Source organism: Hippocampus bargibanti, linkage group LG07 (assembly GCF_051943395.1).
Source record: "Hippocampus bargibanti isolate YZ-2025 linkage group LG07, ASM5194339v1, whole genome shotgun sequence".
NCBI lineage: Eukaryota > Metazoa > Chordata > Actinopteri > Syngnathiformes > Syngnathidae > Hippocampus > Hippocampus bargibanti.
The window spans coordinates 7,514,792-7,535,738 of NC_142740.1; the positions used below are offsets into that span (position 1 = coordinate 7,514,792).

Sequence of the window (20,947 nt, forward strand, 5' to 3'; positions counted from 1 at the left end):
TGGTAAATATAACTATGACCAGTTATTTTTCTAATGAAGGTTTTAATACTGTTGTGCAAAGTAATGCTTAGACGGCTTCATTTCAAGATGGTAATAAACTCTTGTCATGGATGAAGAGAAACGTCATTTGTTTTCGGGGAGTGCCCCCAGGTTTGCGGTTTGTGCTGGGCAGAGAGCAGCAGAGGCAACAGCACCAGGAGGAAGGAGGAGGGGAGGAGTTTGTGCGCGTGCGCCTGCGAGCAGACAGTTTGTAGTCGGCTTTGCCTTCGGGACCAGTTTGAGGAGAACCGAAGTAAGTCGAGCGGGGTGAAATAGCCGTCCGATCCCGGCCAACTCGCAAAGGGGGCAATCCGCCATGAGTTGGGGAACGGAGCTGTGGGTAAGTCTTTTCGAACTCTTTAACGCTACTTCGGGAAAGTGATTCGCTCGTTTCTTGTCGTGTTGTTGAAACCCCGAGAGCTGATGTCGGAAACGAAGAAAGGTACAGCTTTACCTTGTTGTTTTTTTAGCTTCGTGTCTCGTCAAGGCTAGACGAGTGGCTAATGCTAAAGCTAACACTTTGCGCACCTCACCGCCGGTGACAGCGGCAGAGGCGGCGGCGGGGGAACAATAGGCGAGGTCTCCTGCCTCCGCCGACGAGGTGCACGTAGAAACACTTTGTTTAAATGCCGTTTTTGTCCCGTTCGATGTCATCGGCAAGTCGGATCTTGAGCTTGATCTTTTTTGGAAAGGGGGGTGGAGATGGTGGGGGTGTCACACCCAGTTTGGAAGGAAGCTGGCAGGGATTGTTAGGAGCAGGGCGGGCAAGAATTGAGAAGAGCATTGTCCCACGAAATTATCATTTTTAATTACTGTTATGAGTTGTCAAGTCGTAGTTAGTTACTATTAATCGCAAAACTCGGAGTCATCTGAGTAGGAAAATAATTTGGACTCCGAATGTTTGTGTCAATAAATGTCGGTTACTTGACGTTCATGGGCACGAATGTCTCGATGAAATACATTTCTTATTCCCAATTCTTGTTTTTTTTAAAGCGGTGATATTATTAACGTTCAAGTTTTTAATAGATATGTGATACATGTAGAACTGCTTCTATTTTTACCTTGTTGTTTTTATGAATTTATGTTCGACGTTGATAGTGGTCCGGTGGCCATATTTATTTTTTTGGTCAATATTTTGAGTTTTAGCAATGTAAAATTAGCAATAATATATCAATCGTAATTGACTTTGACACCTGTGAGTTATGGTAAAAAAATAACACAATTTATGGACTGTTGTGGAGCTGTGGACTGTTCCACATTTGTGTGGTGTTCCACAGGCCTCCATTCCAAGCCCACTCCAATTCTCGCTCTTCTATGTGCTCCGTTTGGGTTCCATCTGAAAAATATTTTGTATTGTCTTCTGTTGCAATGCGGATGGCTGTCATGTATGTGTCCAGATAAGCTAGCGTACGTATGTACGTACGTGCGCACGCACACACACATAAATACATGTCAAAAAGCAAAAAATAAATAAACACTGATAAATAGCTTAATAAGCTCACAAATAAATCATAAATACATACTGACATTCATAAATAGATAAAAAATAAAAACAATAAATAACACAGAAATAAAAAAATAAACAAATGCAGAGATAAATAGCTAATTAAACACACACACAAATACATGCATACATACATACGCACGCGCGCGCGCGCGCACACACACACACACACACACACACACACACACACACACACACATTAATAAACACACAAATACAGTAAAGTCTCGTTATATCGATATTCTCAGGAGTTAGAAAAAATGCCGATATAACCGTACTGTCGATATATCCGTCCTGCGCCGAACTGCATTCACAAAAGCCGCCAAAAAACATCGGTTGTCCTTTAATACACAGTATGGAATGTACAGTAATTTTCAAAATCTTCACCCTTCAGCAGACAAAACAACAAACATTGTTGCAAAGAACGATTGCATTCATATACAGTACAGTGGGCCTGTACATAACACAACAGGGAAACTGCAATGCTTACGTCTTACTGTATTATGTATGCAATTTAAAAAAGTCATCAATCTTCTTCTGCTTCCCATTTTTACCTTTTAACACAAACACTTCAATCTCGTCTGCTACACACGAGCTGACGTCTGAAAATGAAAATGGCTCTTCTACACGGGAGCTGGTCACGTAACAAACTCACGTGACCAAGTCACGTGACCAAGTCGACCAATGGCGCGACCGATACAGATTTCGATAATCGTGGTACTGTATAGAAACCCCTAAGCAAATACCGATTCATCTTAAATATCTTTTGTATCGATATAAACATAGCAAAATGGCCGTCAGGAGATGTAAAAGAGCACCGTCGTAACCAGATTATCGTAAAAACCACGAATCGTACTAAACGGAACTAATTATACATAAAAACACTCGAAATGTGCACGGGAAATGAAAATAGTGTCGTAATAAGCAATATTATCAATATAAACGATATCGATAAAACGAGACTTTACTGTATATAAATACATACAGAAAAAAATAAACAATAAATAACATAAATAAAAATAAACAATAAATAAAAAATAAAAATATACACGCTGAGATAAATCTCTAATTAAACACACATACACTCAAATAAATACATACGTAAATTAATAAATGCACAAATACATAAATACATAAGCAATAAACAACAAATAAACAAACAAATAAACACAGGGATAAATAGCTAAAGAAACACACAAGTAAATAAATAAATACATTAATTCAATTAATTAATACATACATTAATAAACACACAAATACATAAACATAAATAAATAAACTGTTATTGTGTATTATCTCTTTATTCAGTGGTACAAATGTTTTTTTTTTATTTATTTATCATGCCCCTGTGCTCCCCAGATAATTTTTTTCCAGGTTTTTCTGTCAGGAATGCCTTGAACAAGAAAGAGCAAATCAAAGGTTGCTATACAGAAGTAATATTTTCATCAAAGCTTTAATAATACAATGTAGACACCAAATATGAAATCATCATTGAATCATATCATGTTTTATCATACAGTGCCAGGACCAGTTCTGGTCGGGCCATTGGAACATGACTCATGATGGCCCGCCGACTGAAAAGACTGTTCGTACGCTGTTCTTACTCCCTTGTGGTCAAATTCCGCTTCCTCCGTGTTGTATATTTATGTCGCCCGTAAGTACACCAGGTCACAAACGACTGAAAAGTCCGCACAGTAGTTCAGCGTCTTGCTCAAGGACCCCGAGTGAGGAAACAGGCTAGCGTCTATCTCCAAGAACTCACACATGTGATCCACGTGGGTGTGTGAGTAAGACGCAGGAGTAATTCACATCCCTGACATCAACTCCGCAGTTATGAACTTCAGTTCAAAATAGGCTAATTGTTGTTGTGCTCACCCCCCAATGTGCCGTAAAAACAAAAATGCTAGCGCAAGTTGATTTAATGATTTTGAAGCAGAGTAAACAAGGAGCGGGAGTACTCTACTGGCAACCGTAATTTGACAGCGTCAGTCTGTGTTTTAGTACCAGTAAACAAAACACACGATGATCTTCCGCGCAGCTTGAGCGACCGTCATAACGGTCGCGCAGCTTGAGCGACCGTCATAACGGTCGCTCAAGCTGATGAGATTAATGCGTTGGCTGTCAACGTCAACACTGATTGGCTGTCAAGTACTTCACTGACTCTGATCGGAGAGAGAGCTGTCTGATTAACGATGCGTTCTGACAGATTCAAATATTCAATTAAAACAAGGGTGTCAACGTCATTTTTTAGCACGGGCCACATTGTAGTTACGGTTTCATCATCAAAAATGTGTCCACTCCAATGCCAGGGTTTTTGTCATTGTCACTCGAATTCCATGACCCACAGAGTAGACCCACCTAGACTCTCTTCTTTCAACAGAAAAAAAGAGTTAATTCCCAAGTTATATGGGTCTGGAGTTATCTGAGCTTCAAATGAGGGCGGCTGTCGCAAATACAATGGAATACATACATATTGGTTTATATTGCACTTGAACAAAGCGCTAACATGGACGAAAGGCAAATGCTGCCCCCTCATGGTAGGGAAAAAAACATTGCCAGAGGTCTGGCCAGCGCTTTATCGGCACCCGAGCAGGAAAAACGAAAACCCGAACAAATTTGGAAATGGCGCTTATCATATTTTCAATTCCCAAATAAATTCATGAATGGCAGTGAATGAGTGAATGAATGACTAGTTTTCAAATCTGAAGTCAAAAGTAACGACTGTTATTGTTTACATACAACTATTTGAAATTTTGGTTGGGACTATAGTGAGCATTATGGAACTTGACCTCCTTCATTTGCTTTCACGGGCTGAATAAAATTATGGGGCGGGCCAGATTTGGCCCCTTGGCCATGACTTGGACACCATGTATTAAACGTTCACGAAATTGAAAAGAACAATAAAATGATTGGTATATTTGATACATTACACATATACAGTAGATTTACAAATATGTATTGCATATATACAGTATACATACTGTATGAATGTACTGTATGTACAGTATGTATCAATATAAAAAAAGAAACATTTTGTACTAGCTGGTGGGACATTGAGATGTTTTTTTTTTAACATTCGTCAGCTGATTTGTTGCAAACAGTCCGTTGGACTCTCCTCACACATGAAGCAATGGAATTTGTTTTCATTCTCATATTTCAGATGTAGGACTGTGTGCAGTCAGTGTGGAAAAAAACCATTTGATACCCGAAAAGCTTCAATATTTCAGGACGCCTCAAGATTATTGTATCCTTCCTAGACGAGTGACTGCAACACCCACCATCCATAAGAATGACAAATGAAAAAGAAAAATTTTTCACGGTGAATAAAAATGAATGAATAAATAAATATGCAAATAAAAAAAATGAAATAAATAAAGATAAATATAAATGAATAAATACACAAATAAATAACTAGCAATAAAACAAAATCCTTCATTAAACCGGTCTGGTGGGGTGAGGTTCAATTTGGATCGTTCATACAATAGCCTGCTTAGGCAAAACAGGTTAGGCAACTTTCGCAATGCTGATGAGGGTCGTTATGCTGATGAGGTGATACCGGGGGGAGTGGGGGTAATAGGCCAGTCGTTAGTCAGGAATGTAGGAACAATCAGTGGGGCTACAGGGAGGGGTCCTCTGCCCCCCCAACCTGAGAGTAGGGACCTATCATAGCTGTGTCCGGCGCCACCATGTCTGGACATTAGGGATATATAAATGGGGCCGATACGACCAGTCAGACTTTAGTTCGCTGACAAAGCCTCTTGGATAGGAGGCGAAACGTCCGAAACCTTCACTTTTGTACAGATGACGGCTGAAGAAACCTTCTCATCGATGGACCACTCCTGTACGACTGAGAGCTTACACAGACGAACTAGCAATAAACAAATATAAATGATTAAATAAAGGAATCAATGAATGAATAAATAATTAAAAACAAATACATGAAAATAATTACTTACATAAACAAATAAATAGAAATAAATAAAAACAAATAAACATTAAAAACAGTAAATAAACACACAATACAGTAAATAAACACAAATAAATGAATGAATAAATAAATGAATGAAGAAATACAAAATAAATACACAGATAAATAAATAAATTAACACAAATAAAACATAAATAAATGAACAAATAAATACACATAAATAATTAGAAAAAAAGAAATAGAAATAAATACATTTATTTTGGGTTTTGGTTTTACTCGCGGGGGGTGCCGATCAAGCGCTGGTTAGACCTCTAGCAATGCTTTTTTCCCTTCCACGAGGGGACGGCATTTACCTTTTGTCCATGTTAACGCTAAAGCGCTATATAAATCAATATGTATGTATTATATTTTGTACATCTGACCCCATTTCAAGCTGAAGTAACTCCAGACCCATATAACTTAGGAATTAACTTTTTTTTTCTGATAGAAGAAGAGAGTGAGATTTCTTACACCACATTGAATGTTTATGTAGTCCTAAAAGTCAATATTCTGTGGGTCCTGCAATTTGAGTGACAATGAGCGGACACATTTTTGCACATTGTCTGGCAGTGAATGAGCTAAGCATACAGTTTGGCTTATGTGGCCCACTTTTTGCTAACATGAGATAAAGCGGAAATGTGAAAAAAATGAGACCTGATGGTCCATTTGTTCTTTGAATCTCCATTTTCGTTTCCTCATACCATCCACGATGAATCCCTTCTTCCTTTTTTATCGGCTGTGCTTAAATAATTTCCTTCCAGGAAGTGAAATATGACTCACAGGAGGACTTGTAGACCTCTCGCCGTCATGACTTGGCAGGATGCTGAGTTGCAGTCAGTCCTGCAGCTGTGCTTCACTGGCTTGACTACATTCACTTTGGAAGTCAATCTGTTCCAAAATCTGCCAGTTCATCAGCCCGTGGGTCTAATTGTCGTTTTTTTAAGACGTGGAAAATTGGAAAATGTGAACAATTTTGTTCCTGCTGTTCACAGCTGTGAAACATAGTTATTATATTGTCACTTTTTCCCCCCAGTTCCGTTTTCAAGTATGGGTATAGACATTATTTCATCTCTTTTGGGTGACCTAATTAAGACCGTTTTCAACGGGGTGTACTGAAAATCTCTTTTCGTATCTGACTTGAAGCAGTCAGGCTTTACTCTGTCAAAATGTGAGATACGTACATAGATCGGTGGTGGCGCTCCTGGTTGATATGGATCCTATTTAGCTGACGGAATCTTTTTGTAAAAATACGCATACATAATTATAAATAAATAAATAGAAATAAATACATTTATTTTGGGTTTTGGTTTTACTCGCGGGGGTGCCGATCAAGCGCTGGTTAGACCTTTAGCAATGCTTCGACGGAACTTTTTTTGTGTTTGTCTTGTTTTCTTTCTGAGTTATGGACTGCTCCACTTTTTTGTGGTGTTCCACAGGCCTCAATTCCGGGTCCACTCCCATTCTCGCTTTATCTGCTGCGTTTGGGTTCCATCTGAAAAATATTTTGTATTTCCTTCCATTGCTATGGCTGTCATATCTATATACAAATGAACCAAATAAATACATAAACACAAATACATACAAAACAATCAATAAATGATTACAGATAAATAACAATGAATTAATAAACAGATAAATAGCTAAATAAACACAAATAAATAAATAAATAAATAAATAAATAAATATGTATAGAAACAACAAGTAAATAAATAAATAAATGAACATTGACATAGCTAAATAAACACTAACACACACAACTAAATAACTAACACACACAACTAAATGACGTTCGCTGACGAAGCCTCTTGGATAGGAGGCAAAACGTCCAACACCTTCAAAAAGTACAGTGAGACCTCAACTTACAAACTTTTCGTCTTACAAACGTCAAATTTATGAAAATTAAACCTTATTATAAGCACTATTTTCATAATACACACCCACCACGGCTGGCGGAGTGATCTTCGGCAGAAGCACACGACCGAACAGCACCAGAGTTTAAATTACCAACAGTCCTTATGGAAGGTGACTCTCCTTCCATAAGCCATCAACGACCATCAAAAAGTTAAATAAAACTTTATTTTACAGCACAGTTTATTTCTTTAATTACAGTCCTCATGTAATGCACTCCTGTACGACTGAGAGTTTACACAGACATAAAGAAACAATGGATTGGATTGGATTTGCCTTTATTAGTATCGCAGTGGAGAAATTTACATTTCACAGCAGCAAAGTTATAAAAGGAATGAAAGTAGAAAAGCAAAAAACAGCAGCTGCTAGAAAGGCAGTCACTCTACATAAATAACGAATAAATGAATAAACACAAAGATAAATAGCGAAATAAACACGCGCGCGCGCGCACACACACACACACACACACACACACACACACACACACACACACACACACACACACACACACACACACACACACACACACACACACACACACACACACACACATTCCTGTTTGAACGACTTTGTGAGGTCCGGGTAACTCCACATCAGGAGTGAGGACCACCCTTTCTGATAAGTTTAGAGAAGAACCAGTGTTATATTTGAACACTAGATGTCCCCCTAACTGCATTTCCCACTTCAACTTGTTTAAAAAACAAAGCAATAAGAAGTGGACTTGAGAGTGGAATCACTAGACAAGTGAGGTCCGAATGGGTAAATCCCGGGACCTCACTCATATAGTGAATTATGTTCGAAACATCGTTTTATTTATTTAATTTTTTTGTTTGGTTGATTCAGTTCAGTTTTCAAACCACTTTTTGTGTCAACTTTTACCTCTCATTATCACCTACAATTACACGGCAGACATTTTGTATTTTAATTGTGTGTATATATATACAGTAACGTCTCGTTATATCGATATTCAAGGGAGTCCGAAAAAATATCGATATAACCGGGACTATCGATATATCCGACCCTGTTTGCATGTAATTTTCTCCGTGCGTGCATAGAAATAGTATCGATATATATATATATAGAGAGAGAGAGAGAGAGAGAGAGAGAGAGAGAGAGAGAGAGAGAGAGAGAGAGAGAGAGAGAGAGAGAGAGAGAGAGAGAGAGAGAGAGAGAGAGAGAGAGAGAGAGAGAGAGAGAGAGAGAGAGACTGTTTAATGAATAACTTGATAGTTTTAACTTAAAATAAATGGAATTCCTTATTTATATGTTCATATCAATCGGAAGCTGGTCTGGTCGATTGCTGTATCATAACTACTTTGGTAAAGTGACTCATGCTTTTGCTCAATGAATTTCCATAACCAAATCAAATAAACTAAAACTTTATTTTAACATGATGTCAACATGAAATCTGTCCTGAAGCAAAACATTTTTAACAACAGTAAAAGGGAATATAATACAAAATTAAATACTCTTGTAAGAAACTAGAACATGTACTAAAGTGCATATTTGTGAAGAAAAAGGCATGCACATCAAAACAAATTTGTTGTATCATTAAAACTGAAGAACCCGAGAAGTGGATCTTCTTTTGAGTGTCACAATTTTGTTGTGGACAAAGTTCTTTATGTCTTTCCAGGATCTTTGAGCCAAAGTCTGCGGCTCTTTCTTAATGCAGTCAGTACACTGTTCTTTCCCAGGCACTTGATGCCCTTTTATCAGTCTCTTCATGTGTTTTTCCACAGCAGCCTTTTCTTCTTCACTCCACGGTCTCCTCAAATTTACTCTGGGAGACCCTAAATATGATGACAATTGCAATTTAATGATACTCACAAAGACCACTTGTGGCAGCATTACAGTGTGGATTATATACATAAAATAAATAGACTTACCTTTCTTTTTCTCTGACTTTGATTTTTCATGCTCTTTGGAAGCAATTTTTTTTCTTGGACTCAAATCTACAAAGAAAGGAGACATTGCTAATTTGACACTCATGGGCAAATACGGTGCATGCATTTTAACTTGTTAAATTATGGAGAAAAAAAAAATATTTCTGGATCCAAAATTAAAAGTTAGTGCGAACCAATACCTCAAGGTAAGACTAATAGCCAAAAAAAGCTTCCAGTTTACCATCTGAGTCAGAAGTTCTATTCCGTTTGCCATGACAGCGCTTTGCTCGTTTTTTTTGTCACGTCACCTTAAAGTAAAACAAGCAAAATGACACCTTGCACTTGTTATGGTGGGACAGGGAGCCATTTCAAAAGGAATCATTTGGAATTCTACAGGGATGCATCTGGGAAATTAAAAAAAGTGGCCCCCTTGTGTCTGAAAAGGGGTCAAAATCTAAAATTGATAGGGCCTGATTTAACTAGATTGCCAAAGTATACAAAACCATTTGAAATAAACCAAAGACATTTTCAATTTTCGGTTTACGAACGTTACATTTTTGAAACTTTTACCTTGGCATACGAACAGTCATATGCCAGTCTCAAAATGATTTTTTTTTTAAATATGATGACATTTCAGTGAATGCTTACCAGAAAAAGATAATTTAATGGTGTCAAGATTCTTTCCACTAAGTGTTCCAGTGCCTTGCTCCATTGCAAAAAGCAGCTTGCTGATTTTTGCAATTTGAAAAGTTTTATCAGTCTGTCTATAAAAATCTCGGTGCACTCTGATGTCGTGTCCCATGAACCTTGCGACTTGTTCCAATTCCTGTTCACTAAGCTCCAACAGCTGACACAGTGTCGCAACCTGTTTCCTCAGTTTGGTAGACCTTAGGAAATGAGGGTTTTCTGCGTTGCTTTCTTTCGCAAATTTGCTCAGACAGTCACATCCCCGGATATTTGTCATTGCACCTGGTCTTGCAAAAAGATAAGGATTCTCAGCAGGTATCCCTGCATCTTGTCGCCTTTGAATTAAAACGTTGATGGACTCCTACATTCTTTCTGTAAAAAACACTGGGACCTTTCTGCCCCTTTTGCCCCGGACTTCAATGCGAGTTAAGAGCTTGCTTAACTCTTTTTCCAATGGTGAAAGTGTTTCAAAAATGTCCTGATTGACTGGATTTGTGCTGGCATTTTGGTGGTCTCGAAAGTCAAACGTGATGCTTCCCCTTCACGCCGCTTGTTAAAAACAATCATTTGTGCCAGAACAGATTCATTCAATTTACGAAAAGCACCTAAACTCATCCCTTGGGTCAATTCGGCCTTTGCCTCCTCTTCAACCACTCTAAGGTGGTCCCTGAGTGTGATGACATCCTTGGTAAGAGGAATATCATCTTGTTTATTCCATCTTTTTTCATCTATTGTTTGATGAGCACTGACTGATACATGGTTTTTCCAGTTTTTTTTCGAGGAGTTCCAGAAATTTTTTTGCCTTTCTCTCTGCCAGGTCCTCCATCAGAGTCTGTCCAATAAGGACTTCCACTGCTCCTTTCAAACAAAATCCTAATTTAAGAGCTGTGGAGGATTTCCCATATTCATTTTCCCCTGGACTGAACGCAGTGAGTTTCTTTGCGACATTTATAACAGTGTTAAACTTTAAAGGCGTACACAAATCCTGCAGACCCGCGATGGTCTTATCCATTTTTTTAGCAATAAGCATGAACCGTCCCAATTCCCTCATTCGTTGCGCAATGTACTGGTGCTTGGACTTGACACGGCCATGTTTGGAATACAGTGATTCGCCATACTTGCAAATTAGGAAATCCTTTCGTATGTGAAACGATACAGGATCTTGTCTCATGTTATTGATAATTGTTTCACATCCCTCTGATGATGCGGCTGTTGGGAGGAGACTGGCAGCAATATTTTGGACCCTCTTTCCTTTCCTTCGCTTGTCGTCTTTGCATAGCTCTCTTGCTCTACAAATTGAATGATGTTTCCACAGACATTTTTTAAAAACAACCCATAACATGATGGGCAGGGCAAATAATCATCGGTGGAGGCGGCATCGGTTGGCTGCTTCCATGTGACAAGTTCCCCTTGTCCATCTTTTAGAACCGTGCTGTTATGTTTGAAGTCTCCCTTGTTCCGAAGCTGTTCCAATAGGGACTTTCTTTTTTTGGATCCTGATGGAAAGCTGAACGTGAAAGCAACTTCTTTAAATTCCATATGTTTCCTTTCTAAATGTCTTGCCATCTTCAAATTTGATTGGCCACAGTAGAAACAATAATGCCTTTTGTCCCAAACGCGTTTGCCTTCTTTTCTTGAACACGTTTTTATGGTTACAGATGGATCTTCTTTGCTCATCTTTTGTTTTTTTGTTTTTTCGTTGAACATAGGTTAATGGGTTACTTTGTTTTCTAATTGCAGACGCGACTCTACGCTGGTCTGCTCCATATGTCTGTTGACTTGTAGAGTCTTCATTGTATGTGTCATGACAGGGCATATTTTTTACCTTTGGAAGGGATATCTCTTCATCAACACTCGAATCAGTGGATGATGTATAGGTAGGTTTGTATTCCACATCTGATCCAGAATGACTGTCCAAGTCAGAAAAATCGCTCTCTTCAGTGGGATTGTCCATCTGTTATAAATATAAAAAAGTAAAAAGATCCGAAAATACCATTGCAAATAATACTACTAAGTAGTACTGATTTATGTTTATATGATGAGATAGGTCATAATGAGGACTGCCTGTGGGATAAAATATTAATCGTATATATTAACAAGTCCTCCATGGTAGTTAGTTGCCACTACACATTTAGCGAATTAGCTGCGTCACAATAAGAGACTGATTTCCAAGTATTCTGCAAACAAATAACAATGATGGCTGGTATGGATTGCGGAGGAAACAATTTTCCATGTGAGCTGTACTCAGGGCAATATTTTCATAGATTTATTAATCGGCAATTTCTGTATATAATTACAATATTTATTTTAACTCTTTCAGCGTATTATGTCTTGTTTTTAATTAAAGCGTATGTTCATTTCTGTCTGGCCAATAGAGTGCCACAACTGCAATTTATCATTAAAAAGATGCCAGAAAAGAACGAAAAGCTAAACAAACATATACTGTAGACTACACAGACTACACAGACTACAAGCCCTCTCCACAGACCTGTGAGAACTCCACCACTCTGCTGAATCAGCTGAACGACTTCTTCGCCCGCTTCGAGGCAGACAACAGCACTCCAGCACAGAAGACCGCACCACCTCCCGGCGAACAGGTGCTGACACTGTCCCAGGACAGCGTGAGGCGATCCCTCAGAGGGACCAACCCACGAAAAACCCCGGGTCCCGACGGCATTCCTGGCCGTGTTCTGAGAGACTGCGCTGTGGAGCTCACAGATGTCTTCACGGACATCTTCAACACATCTCTGAGCCAGGCTGTTGTGCCCACTTCCCTCAAAGCCACCACCATTATCCCGGTCCCTAAGAAGTCGTCCCCCACCTGCCACAATGACTACCGCCCGGTCGCACTCACTCCCATCCTCATGAAGTGCTTCGAGCGGCTAGTTATGAACCACATCAAGGCTGCCCTCCCCCCCAGCCATGACCCCTTCCAGTTTGCATATCGGCCCAACCGCTCGACCGATGATGCCATCTCCACTGCTCTCCACACAGCGCTCACCCAACTGGAGACCAGAAACTCCTACGTCAGAATGCTGTTCACCGACTTCAGCTCAGCATTCAACACAATCATCCCCCAATCGCTCACCGATAAACTGAGCAAACTGGGGATCAGCACCTCCCTGTGCAACTGGCTGCTGGACTTCCTGACGGGGAGACCACAGGCAGTCAGAGTTGGCGACAACACTTCCAGCACCATCACGCTGAACACAGGGCCCCCCAGGGGTGTGTGCTGAGCCCCCTCCTCTTCACTCTGCTCACGCACGACTGCTCACCATCATCACCCAGCTCCAACCTCTTCATAAAGTTTGTGGATGACACGACTGTGGTGGGGCTCATCAACAACGACGAGGAGACAGCCTACAGGGACGAGGTCAGCCGCCTGGCCACGTGGTGCAAGGACAACAATCTCCGTCTGAATGTGGAGAAGACGAAGGAGATTGTTGTGGACTTCAGGAGAGTGCGCCCCCAGCATGCTCCACTAACCATAGACGGTGCTGCAGTGGAGAGAGTGAGCAGCACCAAGTTCCTGGGAGTGCACATATCCGAAGACCTGTCCTGGAGCCACAACACGGCATCAATCACCAAGAGATCCCACCAGCGCATGTACTTCCTCCGCAAGCTTAAAAGGGTTGGAGCCCCGACCCCCATCATGACCTCCTTCTACCGCGGTACCATCGAGAGCATCCTGACCAGCTGTATCACCGTGTGGTACGGCGCCTGCACCATGTCCTGCCGTAAGACTCTGCAGCGCATCGTGAGGACAGCTGAGAAGATCATCGGTGTCTCTCTCCCCCCCCTTCAGGACATCTACAACACCCGCCTCACCCGCAGAGCCATCAGGATCGCTGGCGATCCCACACACCCCTCCCACAGCCTCTTCAGCCTGCTGCCATCGGGTAGGAGACTGCAGAGTCTCCGAGCCAAGACGAGCAGGCTCAAGGACAGTTTCTGCCACCAGGCAGTCCGGAGACTCAACTCCCTCCCAGCCCTGCCCAGCCTGCCCCTTCCCACTGCCACACTCACCGAACTCTGACTACACGCTACATGCTGTACGATCATCCTGAACTCTATTTTTTGTTATTTCTCATTAGACAAGACCTCACTTCAACCCTTTCTAGTTGTTTGTTTTTGCAATTACGACATTACGTCACTTTATGTACGTCACTTCCTCACTTTACATATGTCACTACCTCACTTTACATACGTCACTGCCTCACTTTCTAGACGACACTACCTCACTTTACATAAGGAAATTATAAGTATTGTCTGTTGTCAATTGTATGTCTTTTAGCCACGTTATAAGTGCCTTGCATGTCTTGCACGCTGGGTCCGAGAGGACATTAATTTCATTTGTGCTGTATGTCATGCATATTAGCACGTTTGACAATAAAGCTGACTTTGACTTTGACAATATGCATCTCACCTAATATAAGTTTTTTCAGCCTAAATGCAGAGCTTTTGTTGATCCATATAACCTTTGTGTTGATAAGGGGTCGCAATATAGTAATTTGTCCAAAGTACTTTGTGTTCTGGAAATTGATTTGTATTTTACGTTGTGTTTTTGCAACGTTACATTACATAGATGGTAAGACACTGTCTTTGGCTGTAACCACAGGCGCATATAGCCATGGAAGAAAATTTGACACCACCATGTTTTCTTTATGTTCATTTTCATTTTCATGTCTGGTGCTACAAAAAGTGTATTAAGTGAATCACTGAAATAAAAGATAGCATGGAATACTCAAATACACCATTTTTCACAGTAAAACGTCATAGCTATTGTTAAGAATGTATGGAGTGATTTTTGTTATTAGCAAAACTTTGAAATTCATCCAATAGTGCATGTGTTCAAGTATTTTGAATTGTTTTTGTTGTCGTTAATATTTTGGTCCAAGAAAACATTCCTTTACTGTATTAAGCATTTACAACAAGTAAAAAAACTTAGATACACAGTAGATACACATTAAATGGAAGTGTGCAACAAAATAGTAATACTGAAATGTACCTGAATTGCTGTGTTGACATCATCTTGCTGGGCCTAATGCAATAAAAGTAAATAGATTAATATTCAGGTGCTAAAGAAAAACAATGTCAGTTAACGGAACACAAACAAAATAAGAATGATGGTCACGTTCAAATTGATAGTGCATTTAATTTACACTAAACTATCAATTCCAATAAAAAGTGTGCGAAATTGTCCTGAAACATACCTGGGTAGTCATTTTCTTGATGTTATTCTCCAGGTCCTTATCCAAAATAATATAAGATATTTTGATAACCTAAAAAAATTCAGGTGGTGGGATTAAAAAAAGTCATCAGTACAGCTCAAATGGGTTATCATTTGAATTCAACGTGAATCATGTGATCTAACAAATAACGCTCCTTCACGTGGTATTTAAAAAAAACTCATAATACAAAGAAATCCTCTACACGTGACCAGGGGTGGTCAAAGTAAATAAATCAAATGTCATTTGGTATCACCGTAGCTGTGCTTTTGTTTTTATTGTGTGCCATTTGTTTTTTATCGTGCTTCCAAATTTGGCTGTGCGTTTTTTTCGCTTGTGCTACATTTATGTGTGACGTTTAAATTACGTTCTATTGGCTGGCCCGACGCGACAACGATTGGGACCAAATGGGCACTTCTGAAATACTGACCGGACTTAAGTTTCGATTTACGTTGCTACGTGCTTCTCACTCAATACGTATTACACTATTACTACATCAGTTACATCAGCTTCATTTTATTCTCTGCTCAATTAACATGACGACGCTTTCACTGTCATTCTGATAAAACACGAAAGTTCGAATCCTGTAGTAATTTCTTAGAATGACACATTTGTAAGAAAAATATTCAAAACTTGAATTCCTTACCTGATTTAATTCCGAAATCTTATTCGCTCACTGTTCACTTTTCCTTTGGGCTGATGGGCTGGTTGTGCGCTCGCAGTTTATTAAATTGATGAACACGCACTGTCAGTGTCCTGGGCGAGGGGGGAGGGCTGCAAAACTTTGTTCATGCGCAGTGCGCATGGCGTCCTGGAGCCTGAGCGCTCTTAATTGCTTGATCAAAGTGTGGGCGCCATCCTGCAGAAAGTCTCAGAGCAACTAATACGTGGGGGAGGGGTATGCAGAGTCACTCTGTCTAACAGTGAAGGTTTACTCAACTCAACTCAACTTTGATTGAGGTCTATTGTATTTCAAGGCTAAGAATGATACATTTTGAGCAAGATTGTGTTTTAATTAAACTGTATGAACTCCAATCACACATACCTCTAACATAAATACAGCAAATAAAACTATATGTATTAAACTAACACGAAAAAGAATAATTATTCTTAGAGAAGCATAATTATCAAACGCTGATATGGGGGTGTTATGAAACACAATTATTTACTTATTTAATGCCATTCATAAGATATACATAGTAGTTAGTTTCATAGTTTCAATGTCCAAGGCAAAATAAAACAATAGACTTTTTTTGTATGTGCAGTTTTATGGCGGATGGGAATTGCAGACAGTCACACAGTTGAACCGAAGGTTTTACAGTGTGAAAATAGGCCTCACATTCATGACCAATGGTAAAAATAATTATCAAAATTGACACAGCTTTTCTTAAAGCATTTTGACCCATCCACTGCAATGTGAGCAAGCAGCTGTTCATATCCCAAAAATCATGTCTATTTGATGAACAGTACTTTGTTTTAACTGCCAGAGAGCCAGATGTATAGAGAGCAGGAACATTCTCTGATTTGACGTGTCACCATCCTCATGTCATTTCTCCACTGCGAGACGAATAAAGGTACATTCAATCCAATCCAATGTTATCTCTTCGACCAACACACCAAAACAAGCTTCACAAGATGTACAGCAAAATAAGTTACATTGCAGAGTTTGAATAAGTTTCGTAATGCATCCAACGACAAGGATGACAGAGGACAGTTCTACTGCTGTCTCTCTCCTCGATAAAAACCAAGGAAAGCGGGAATCATCAGCCGCAGAGGGGACAAGGATGGTGAGATAAAATGGTCATGCAACATCACCACACCAAAGTCAAGGCAGAATATCATCTTCTGTTGTGACCAAAATTACACCTGATGTTCTTCAATCAGCATTTCAGCTGTCCATGTCCTCACCAATAGAAAAGATTCTCCAGGAAAAGACAAATTTGGAGGGGAAGCATGTATTTCAAGAGAAATTGAAGCCATTGGATCAGACTGACTTGCATGCATACCTTGGAATTCAGTTATTAGCCAGAGTGCACAGGTCATGGGGAGAAGCAACTGAATGTCTGTGGGATGAAGAGTATGTAAAGCCAATCTTTCAAGAAACAATGTCTCAAAAGAAATTCCACACATCTCATGTGATCTGATTTGACAACTTTCAGACAGCACTTGCTCAATAAACCTGGCAAATATGCCATGAAAATGTGGGCAGCCTATGATGTAAAATGTAGTTATGCATGGAATATGCAAGTCTATCCTGGAAGACTACCTGGAGGAGCATCTGAGAAGAATCAGAGGACGCATGTGGTACTGAAGATGAATGAAAGACTGCAAAGTCTGAAGATGAATGGTAGTGAAGATGAATGAAAGACTGCAAAGTCATTATATCACGTGACAAATTCAATTTACCGCCATGTGTAGATAAACTTCAGGAGAACTTCCCAGTAAATTTCTGAAGCTGTGGGGATGATCTCTCCTCAGTATTTGTCAGGTGTGGTGCGTGATAGAAGGGTTTCAGCTAGGATGAAAGGAAAGGTGTATAAAACCGTGGTGACAGTGGCACTGAAGAAAAGAAAGGAAGCAGAGATGAAGATGTTGAGGTTTTCTTTGGGAGTGACCAGGTTGGATAGGATCAGGAATGAGTACATTAGAGGGACACGCCATATTAGAGGCTTTGGAGAGAAAGTCAGAGAGGCCAGACTGAGATGGTTTGGACATGTCCAGAGGAGAGATACAGTGATTATATCGGGAGGAGGATGCTGAGCCTTGAACTGCCAGGCAGGAGACCGAGAGGAAGACCAAAGAGGAGGTTTCTGGATGTTGTCAAAGAGGACATGAAGATAGCTGGTGTGAGAGAAGACGATGCACAAAACTGGGTTAGATGGAGGACACCGATTTGCTGTGGCGTCCCCTGAAGGAAAAAGCCCAAAGGAAAAGAAGAGGATAGAAAATATGTTGTTTCTTTTCAAGTATATTTACAAGATCTCAGATGCAGTTGTTGCTGATGTCAACTATTATTTGACTGTAGAAATACAGGTAAAAATGACCCACAACATAATCAACACATTTTTTCAACTTAATATCATGGTTTAAAAACTCACATGAAAAAAAAAATTATTCTTAGAGCAGCATAATTATCCAACGCTAAGATGGAAGTGCAATGAAAATATTTATTTATAAAATGCAATTCATAAGATACAGTTTCAATGTCCAAAGCAGTGACTGTTTTTTTAGCTTGTTGGCAGTCTGCTCATTGATTTCTAAACGAGTGGGGGATGGGAATTAGAGACAGACACAGTTGCAGAAAGTGGGCGGGAGTGGGGGAGGGGAAGACAGTAAGGTTAGAGCGTGAGAACAGACCTCAACTGATGATCAAAATTGCCACAGCTTTTTTTAAACTTTGATTGAGGTCTGTTTTGAAGGGGGGTATGATAAATTGTGTTCAATATCAACTTTTAATAACTAGTAACAACAATGTCACATAGCACTGCATCTGCCGTATTCTTTATGGCATGAACACATTCACATTTGGCATGAACACATTCACAAATGCTCACCTCTACTCTTTGTCTCGTTTCAACTACTCTTTCTTTAATCAACACATTTTTTCAACATAATATCATGGTTTAAAAACTCACATGAAAATTTATAATTATTCTTGACAATTCATAAGATGTATGAACCCATACTGCTGTTCACAAATGCTCACCTCTACTCTTTGGCTAGTTTCAACTACTATTTCGGCATTGCAATAGAGTGCAGAATCTTTTTTTTCTTCATCCGCGCTGCGTGGGCGGGGAGACGCGCACAGTCTCTGTGTCACTAATTAAGTGGGGGAGGGGTAGTGCAACAGTCACCAAGTCTCACTGAGAATTCTCCCACGGTATTTTTTCAACTTTGATTGAGGTATATTTTAAGGCTGAGAACGATACGTTTTGAGCAACATCGTGTTTTAATTAAACTATATGAACTCCAATGTCACATACCTCTAACATAGGTACAGCAAATAAAACTATATGTATTAAACTAACATGGAAAATTATAATTGGTCCTTAAGTGCCACTGAAGAAAAGACAGGAAGCAGAGCTGGAGGTAGCAGAACTGAAGATGTTGAGGTTTTCTTTGGGAGTGAACAGGTTGGATAGGATCAGGAATGAGATTATCAGAGGGACAAGCCATATTAGAGGCCTTGGAGAGAATGTCAGAAAGGCCAGACTGAGATGGTTTGGACTGTAGAAATACAGGTAAAAATGACCCACAACATAATCTACACATTTTTTCAACTTAATATCATGGTTTAAAAACTCACATGAAAATGTATAATTATTCTTAGAGCAGCATAATTATCCAACGCTAAGATGGAAGTGCAATGAAAATATTTATTTATAAGATGCAATTCATAAGATACAGTTTCAATGTCCAAAGCAGTGACTGTTTTTAGCTTGTTGGCAGTCTGCTCATTGATTTCTAAACGAGTGGGGGATGGGAATTAGAGACAGACACAGTTGCAGAAAGTGGGCGGGAGTGGCGTAGGGGAAGACAGTAAGGTTAGAGCGTGAGAACAGACCTCAACTGATGATCAAAATTGCCACAGCTTTTTTTAAACTTTGATTGAGGTCTGTTTTGAAGGGGGGTATGATAAATTGTGTTCAATATCAACTTTTAATAACTCGTAACAACAATGTCACATAGCACTGCATCTGCCGTACTCGTTTTTGGCATGAACCCATACTGCTGTTCACAAATGCTCACCTCTACTCTTTGGCTAGTTTCAACTACTCTTTCAAATTGCTCGGCACCATGGCGCTGTTGGATTGGATTTGCCTTTATTAGTCTCACAGTGGAGAAATTTACATTTCACAGCAGCAAAGTGATGAAAGGAATGAAAGTAGAAAAACAACATACATGAGCTGCTGGAAAGGCAGCTTCTCGCCACGCAACAGGCATAATGGAGAAGGTGTTGTCTCATTGCCGATCAAAATAAATCCATACGAAAGATAGCTTTCACTATGTTGCCTTAAGGTCATCGTCTTTGCTTTATTTTCCCCAACACTAATACTAGGGCCTTCATCCGGGTCAGAATCTTGTACACAACCCAATTCGGAGTTTGCAGTTGCCCTTTTTACTCCTAACTCCTTTAACTCCTTGACTGTCACCACGACCTCTCACATGCATCATTAAGTTTCTCGGAGGAACGAGACGATCGGCTACATGTTGCCACATGGACAAATATTTAATTACCCCCCTAGTGTTTACAGCATGGACACTGGACAATGACAATGATTGCAGAAAATGATTAATATGTGTTTTATGTCTGTGTAAGCGGGCGGCCCGGTAGTCGAGTGGTTAGCACACCGGCTTCACAGTGCAGAGGTCGCCGGTTCGCGTCCCGGTCCGGCCTCCCTGTGTGGAGTTTGCATGTTCTCCCCGGACCCGCGTGGGTTTTCCCCGGGTCCTCCGGTTTCCTCCCACACTCCAAAAACATGCATGTCAGGCAGATTGACCATTCCAAATTGTCCCTACGTGTGAGTGTGAGTGACTTTTGTATGTCTTTGTGTGCCCTGCGATTGGCTGGCAACCAATTCAGGGTGTCCCTTGCCCCGTGCCCGAAGACAGCTGAGATAGGCTCCAGCAACCCCCGTGACCCTAATGAGGAATAAGCGGTACGGAAAATGAGATGAGATGTCTGTGTAAGCTCTCAGTCGTACAGGAGTGGTCCATCGATGAAAAGGTT

The 20,947-nt window shown here is 40.1% G+C and overlaps 1 protein-coding gene and 1 long non-coding RNA gene across 4 annotated transcripts in view; one reads left to right on the plus strand and one right to left on the minus strand.

The window, feature by feature from the left end:
- Window positions 1-155: 155 nt before the first annotated feature.
- fnbp1l (formin binding protein 1 like) overlaps window positions 156-20,947 on the plus strand; it is an 85,135-nt gene continuing 64,343 nt past the window's right edge. For 2 of the 3 annotated variants that reach the window (XM_089000170.1, XM_089000171.1), the window contains exon 1: window positions 156-379. In XM_089000170.1, coding sequence (XP_088856296.1) covers window positions 356-379 — 24 coding nt within the window. In that variant the 5' untranslated portion in view covers window positions 156-355. The remainder of the gene's footprint in view (window positions 380-20,947) is intronic. The other variant, XM_089000172.1, reaches the window with a different exon arrangement.
- Window positions 8,782-18,969, minus strand: LOC148895333 (uncharacterized). The gene is made up of 5 exons (XR_016115606.1): window positions 15,863-18,969; window positions 15,202-15,270; window positions 14,997-15,029; window positions 9,305-11,942; window positions 8,782-9,208 (listed from the first exon to the last, which is right to left on the minus strand). It is a non-coding gene; the product is annotated as an uncharacterized LOC148895333 (long non-coding RNA).